The sequence below is a fragment of the Lolium perenne genome, chromosome 3 (genome assembly GCF_019359855.2).
Source record: "Lolium perenne isolate Kyuss_39 chromosome 3, Kyuss_2.0, whole genome shotgun sequence".
In the NCBI taxonomy this organism is placed as follows: Eukaryota; Viridiplantae; Streptophyta; class Magnoliopsida; order Poales; family Poaceae; genus Lolium; species Lolium perenne.
In genome coordinates, this window is record NC_067246.2 from 62,693,639 (window position 1) to 62,700,547 (window position 6,909).

At 43.4% G+C, this 6,909-nt stretch overlaps 1 protein-coding gene across 1 annotated transcript; it reads right to left on the reverse strand.

The window, feature by feature from the left end:
- Positions 1-293: 293 nt before the first annotated feature.
- Positions 294-3,567, reverse strand: LOC127341694 (uncharacterized). The gene is made up of 9 exons (XM_051367627.2): positions 3,042-3,567; positions 2,460-2,959; positions 2,285-2,353; positions 1,972-2,195; positions 1,606-1,857; positions 1,318-1,513; positions 1,149-1,241; positions 798-1,036; positions 294-700 (listed from the first exon to the last, which is right to left on the reverse strand). The coding sequence occupies exons 2-9, from the start codon at positions 2,529-2,531 to the stop codon at positions 487-489; spliced, it is 1,359 nt and encodes a 452-aa protein (XP_051223587.1). The 5' UTR covers positions 2,532-2,959; positions 3,042-3,567; the 3' UTR covers positions 294-486.
- Positions 3,568-6,909: the final 3,342 nt, after the last annotated feature.

The following is a 6,909-nucleotide window of genomic DNA, read 5'->3' on the forward strand; positions in this document are numbered from 1 at the left end:
GCACAGCAAGGGGGGGCACCGATGTAGTTGCGGCGGCGCCGCAAGATTAAGATTTGCTTATTGTACGTCAACCACCGCGCTAGGTCGCTCTCGTCGACTTTTTTTTGCCATTTTTTCTGGGGTGCCACCTTTTTTTCTTGAGCTCCACCCGAATACATGTGTATATAACAAGGGGCCGACCCAAACCGCGCGGCGGAGACAAGTGTGTTGGAACCACTAATAGTCACATCTAATTTTTTTTGTCTTTTTTCACGTCAATAAAACAAGAACACGATGCAAATAACACATCATAATACGGAAACAAACACATTAGTTTAACAATTCGACATAAGTTCTAACAGAACGCAGCATAGCAGCTTGCCAAACTTAAAGCATTACATCAGTCGACCGAGCAGGTTTTTTCCCAAAATGTGAAACGATGGGCATCAATGTATCAAACATTAAGGGCCACCGTTTCAAAAGCTGATGGCAGGTTGCATAATTCCATCACTTACGGACCAGACTAAGAGGCACGGGCAGTTTGGTGGCGCCGTAGAGGCTGGAGATATCCGGAATTTTCGTCTTATTGTCATCCAGGTCAACCACACTGTAGACTATGTTCCTGGTGCACTGCGCCATGTCAAAATGGTCGAGGGCGATTTCACCAGTATTGCAATCAACAATCTTAGCCGCCAAGACCGAGTATATCCCTGTCGAGTTCCTGTATTTGGTCAAAAAAAGCAAAACCAACACAGAACCCCGTTAGCTTGAGTTATTTTTATTTCGAAGTATGCTTGAACTAGAGACAAGCACATTACCTGGGGCAGCTGCCGCCAACATCAGTGTGAATAACCTCAGTCCAGGGAGCATCTCTGATGGCAGGGATGGCATGCACAGTAAGCTTGTGGAACAATGCCTCGTACGTAGCCCTGTGCTTGTTCTTCACCTCTTGGACAGTCATGCCGTGAGCCAAGGGATCAATCAGTGTGAAGTTACGTTTGCTAAAACCCCAAGCATAGCAAGCCCAACCATTGCCAGCAGGAACAACAGCAACGAACTGCAGCGGTAAATTAGATGTTAGCTTAAATAACAGCAGCATGGGTCATCCTATTTGCATGTTTTTTTTCTACAGATGATTCGAAAATCAGAAAGACATGCTGCACACACACCTCCATGCAAGCACGGACGTTGAACTCTATGGTTGAATTGGCCAAAATGTCCACCAGAGCCACGTCAGACTGAATCCTGGACAAAACACGATGCTGCACAGAGAAAAGAATAAGCCACTTTTTCCCAAACTTCAGTAAATAAGCAGACAGATTTTGTTGCATATCATACCACGAATGTAGGTGGCATGAAACAGCGAGGAGCTTCAGTGTGGCCACAAGCGAACTTAACAGCCTCAATCCTGTTCATCATACGTGATGCAGCATCGCAGAAAGATACGTCGAGATCAGCTTCCCCAGTAAGAATCAGCTTGAGAACTATCCCGGTGACATACACAACGGGGTTCCCTTGCAGCTCCACCCAGCACCTGAACGTTTTTTTAAAATCCAAATTAGAGTGTTAAACAGGGGGGTGAAAATCAAGTGTAGATGCTACACAGGAGCAGGGTAAGACAGCAACCTGTCAAGGAGACGGTTGTTTGTGACACCGTCGACAATCAATGCAGCAAGCTTGTTGGCCTTGCGCGTTAGCAGTACGCCATGGCTGGAAGCTTCAGTCGGCTCATCAGGAGCTTTCCTCTTACCAGAGGACTTAGCACGAGGGTGCGCGGTTAAACATGGAGCAGTCAGCATACCAAGAGCAACCAACTCGTCTACAGCTACACCCCGAGCATCAAGAGCAGCCAAGACAGCAACTTTGAATTCTTTCACACTGCACATTTTATCGATTACTTTTGTTAGTGTCACTTTTTACAGGTGTGCAGGAGGAGAGCAAAGCATTTTTTTTCACTTCCATAGGTTTTTCCAATGTGTTTTATCCCCGTACCTTGTTATTGGCCATTTGATGGCAGCAAAAGCATCTGGAGCAAGACGGAGAGCAGCCAAGTAGTCCTGAGTGGTCGGCTCGCGGTGGTGATGCTGGTTATTCAGAAAAACTGATAGATCAGCTACATCACGGCGAGTCTCGAGCCAGGCATCGTTTGCAGATTGAGAGCATCTCACGGCCTCCTTAATCTCAGCCCTCATGGACTCCAGCCCAAGCAGAAAACTCTGCCAAATCAAAAGGGGAGAAAAGCGTCAGATCGATGCGCAGCATACTACGGAGAGCAGTATGGGTTAGCTTCAAAAGGGTATCCCACATTTGAAGCAGCAGTAGCATCATCGTGTCGCGGATCTGAAGAGCCAGCAATAGCACCTGGTACACCATTCTAGAGGAAGAAGGATGGTGGTCAGATTCAGTTAAACAGGGGTGAAACAACGAGTTACAGTTAACACGAAAACAAAGTAGCATGCAGCCCGTTGGATCGGAGAAACCTGCGGACAAGGGCCGCCGCTCGCAACTTGGCCCGACGCTAGAGACAACGAGATATCAATAGAGCCAGGCATGACGAGGAGTAGAGGCAGACCACGAGAGCTAACGAGGAGTGTTTGCTCCTTTCAGACACGAGAGCACAGCGCCGAATGCCGAATACACCTGAGACTCAAGCATGACGGCGTCGTCCACGCTGCGGGTTGAGACATACATCACCCCGGCGGGGCTCTCAGATATGTCGTAGCGGTTGTGACCAAGAAGAGTCATCAGCGCGGCTGTGGCCATGAACAGCTTGCCACAAATCTTGGGAGCGGTGCCGAAGTGCAGACGCAGCAGGTTATCCGCTGGGATGGAGTCCACTACGCGGAAGAAGGAACGCAGCGCGATGGCAGAATCGACGATGATGTCGTCCTCCTTTGGAGGATGAAGGTTCTTGAACAGAGGCACGCTGATGGAGGAAGTGGCCTGCGATTCCGTCTTGCCCTTTTTCGCACGAGCTGACCTGGTACCGGAGATTATTGCAAGTCATTTTTAGGATAAGTAAAAACCTTGTGAGCTCGGCAAGAAATCAGAAGGAAATCAACCTTGTGAGCACAGCATTGTCGTCGTCAGCGTCGGCACGCGCGCGCACTGAAGAAGGAGCCATACGGGGGCTAGGAAGGATCTAGCAAAGAAACTACAAGAACTAAATTAGAAAGGGGGGGCCAAGAGGAAGTGTGGTGAACGATATCGGTACGCAGGGGGAAGGGGACGATGATTATATAGACGCAGCATACACTGCGACTCCCTACAGCTGCAGTACTACTACAACTAAAGGTGGAGAGTTGGCAATTCTTTCTTCTCCACACACCGTGTAGAAAATGGACTAGCACGGGCCGCACAGCCCACACACAGCCCAATGCGAATCGATGAAGACGGCCCAACACGCAGGTGTCAGAACGAGTACAGGGTCGTACGATGCCAGCAGAATGGTGCTTGCAGGGTGGTACTACTACGTGGCAAGCTAGGGCTGGTAGGGAGAATCTCCAGCGCCTACAGCGACAACCGCCAGCCGTCCATGGACGGAGATCCAACGGCAGCAACAACATGCGCACATGCCACCATGCATGCGCAGCTGCCCCCATGAACACAAATTCGCCTCTCTAGGGTTTATACCCATGCCATAACTCGTATGGTGTCATTTCTACGGATCATGATGATGCTCTATTCAGTGTAAAAGCGGTAGTCACTAAAGCATAATCCACAAAAATATAATGGCGTCATAATATTTTATCTCATCATTAATCCAACAAGGTTTGGATACATCTCTCGGATACTATATCATCATTATGATGCTCCAAGAAATGTGAGTTGTAGAACAATTTCATGACTCTCTTAGATGTTCGCTAAAACACGTAATTCAAATATTTTCACCATGATCCAATCATAGATATTTGACTTTTCTATTACGATGATTTCCACTTCATGCTGAAATTTATTTGAATCCATTCAAATGTTTCAAACTTCTTCCTTATTGAATATATCCACATATATATACTCAATTCATTGTTGAAAGTTTTCATGAAGTAGAAGAATCTCCCGCACACAACTATGCCCAGTGAACCACATACATCATCATGTATTTTTCACTAAGTTAGTTGCCCGTTCAACTCTTGGCCTATGAACGGTATTTTAATCATTCTCTTTAGAAAAGATTTGCAAGCGCCAAATGATTCAAAAATCAAATGACTCCAAAATCCATTTGTATGGAGTTCCTTCATGCGTTCCTTTCTAACATGACCTAAATGGCGGTTCCACAAATACGTGGAATTCAAATCATTTGCCTTATGGCATTTTAGCGTTAGTGTTATGTATGTGTGTTTCACCATTAAGATTTATAATAACTTATCCATCTTACATGGAGTAATGTCATAATTTGAACAACTCATTGTTTTCATTTGACCAGAGCAAAATAACAATTATTAAGTTCTTTATTATAAATTCTAAGGGCTAGATAGAATGCCAACGACGAACATAATAACACTTTATTTTGTTCCAGACGTGTGTATTCCTATCATATTCCTTGTCAGTCACTTAGGCCATTGTATTCTTGTATTGTGTTGTTTTGTATGACACTTCATACCAACCAATATAGTACTAATACCCAAGAATTTCATAGTGTGACCTAACTAGGAATACAACCATAACATGTATATCATTTATATACACCTGAGCTAGACTTTCTAGTCTTTTCTTTCTTTCTCGCCAAAATATCTTTTGCGCTTTCTCTTTTAGCTTTCCTCATTATTCAGAAAAACACTTCAACATCAATAACTTCTAGGTTTGTTGGTCAAATACCAATAACCTTGAGGTTCTTACTTTGAAGTTGATCATCATATGACAAGTGTTCCGGATTTCTCTATTAATAACCTTTTAATATGATGAACAATTTCACTCATAATTTTATCCATCATATCATGACGAATTTTCGAGACCATGTCTGTACATGCTAGGCTCGTAAAGTTTAACCTTAGTATTCGCATGTGCAAATCTGGCTTGTACCCGTTGTAAGCACACGTAGAATCTATAACACCCGATCATCACGTGATGCTTCGAAACGACGAGTCTTAGCAACGGTGCATACTAAGGACAATCACTTCATGGATATGCGAATATCGTTAGTGCCCCAATAGTTGGAGGATTGGGACGCCTTGCGTCTTCAACCTTCGTACATTCCCATAAAACTTATGAGTTTATGTAGTCTCACCAAAATATATTCTATCATCTTGCAATAAGGTCTTAGATATCACATATATCTCATACCTTGATTATTTCTGAAAACTAAATTTTCAGCTCATTATTTTTCAAACAGATTTGAACTTCAAGTTTTACGGAGACAAGATAACTTTAGGTACTAATTGAAACCACAACTCTTTGAATCAACAATGTGAGGTTTACTAAAAGTTTGCAATAGGACTTAATCATTTCTTGATTCTTTAACAATACGGTACCAGTCCGTAAAGTTTCTTATCAGACTTAACAGTATTTCTATCTCAATTACAAGACTAGCGCATGGTAGAAAACGGATGCCAATACTACAAAATTAATTCAAAATACTACTCAGACTATGTTTATGATAATTAGTTCATGTTTTAATATAATTACTAATGAACTCCCACTTAATACAACATCCCTCATAGTTGTTAAGTGCTACATGATCCAAATCCACTACACCAAAACCGATCATCACGTGAGATGATGTAGCTTCAATGGTGAACATCAACATGTTGATCATATCATCCATATGACTCATGTTCAACCTTTCGGTTTCCGTTGTCCTGAGGCCATGTCTGTACATGCTAGGCTCGTCAAGCAAACCCAAGTATTCCGCGTGTGCAACATGGCTTACACCCGTTGTATGTTGAGTTTATCACACCCGATCATCACGAGATGCTTCAAAACATCAAACAATGCAACGGTGCATACGAGGGGAGAACACTTTATTATCTTGATATTAATGTGAGGGATCATCTTATAATGCTACTGTCGCGTTCTAAGCAAAATAAGATGCATAAAGGATTAACATCACATGCAATTCATATGTGATATGATATGGCCCTTTAGTCTTTGCGCCTTCGATCTTCATCTCCAAAGCACGGACATGATCTCCATCATCAACGGGCATGATCTCCATCATCGTCGGCGTAGCGTCAAAGTTCATGGCGCCGTCTTCATGGTTGTTCACCTCATGTAGCAACTATTACAACTACTTTGAAATACTACTCAACATGAAATTTAAAGACAACCATAAGGCTCATGCCGGTTGCCACAATACAATAATGATCATCTCATACATATTCATCATCACATTATGGCCATATCACATCACCAAACCCTGCAAAAACAAGTTAGACGTCTCTAATTTGGTTTGCATATTTTACGTGGTTTAGGGTTTTCGAGTAAGATCTAATCTACCTACGAACATGAACCACAACGGTGATACTAGTGTTGTCAATAGAAGAGTAAATTGAATCTTCACTATAGTAGGAGAGACAGACACCATAAAGCCTCTTATGCAATACAAGTTGCATGTCGAACGAGGAACAAGTCTCATGAACGCGGTCATGTAAAGTTAGTCCGAGCCGCTTCATCCCACTATGCCACAAAGATGCAAAGTACTCAAACTAAAGATAACAAGAGCATCAACGCCCACAAAACCATTGTGTTCTACTCGTGCAACCATCTATGCATAGACATGGCTCTGATACCACTGTAGGGATTCGTTGCATAGAAAACAAAAATTTTCCTACCGCGAGAACGCAATCCAAGCCAAGATGCAATCTAGAAGACGGGAGCAACGAGGGGATGATCAAGACTAACCCTTGAAGATTTCCAAAGCCTATAAGAGTAGGCTCTTATTGCTGCGGTAGACGATCACTTGCCGCTTGCAAAAGCGCGTAGAAGATCTTGATC

Excerpts from the sequence above, each read along its gene's own strand:
- LOC127341694 (XM_051367627.2), bottom strand. The coding sequence starts at position 2,531 with ATGCCTGGCTCTATTGATATCTCGTTGTCTCTAGCGTCGGGCCAAGTT. Across the intron at positions 2,354-2,459 it reads GCGGCGGCCCTTGTCCGCAG|AATGGTGTACCAGGTGCTAT; the intron begins GTTTCTCCGATC and ends TTCTTCCTCTAG. Across the intron at positions 1,514-1,605 it reads AACAACCGTCTCCTTGACAG|GTGCTGGGTGGAGCTGCAAG; the intron begins GTTGCTGTCTTA and ends AAAAACGTTCAG.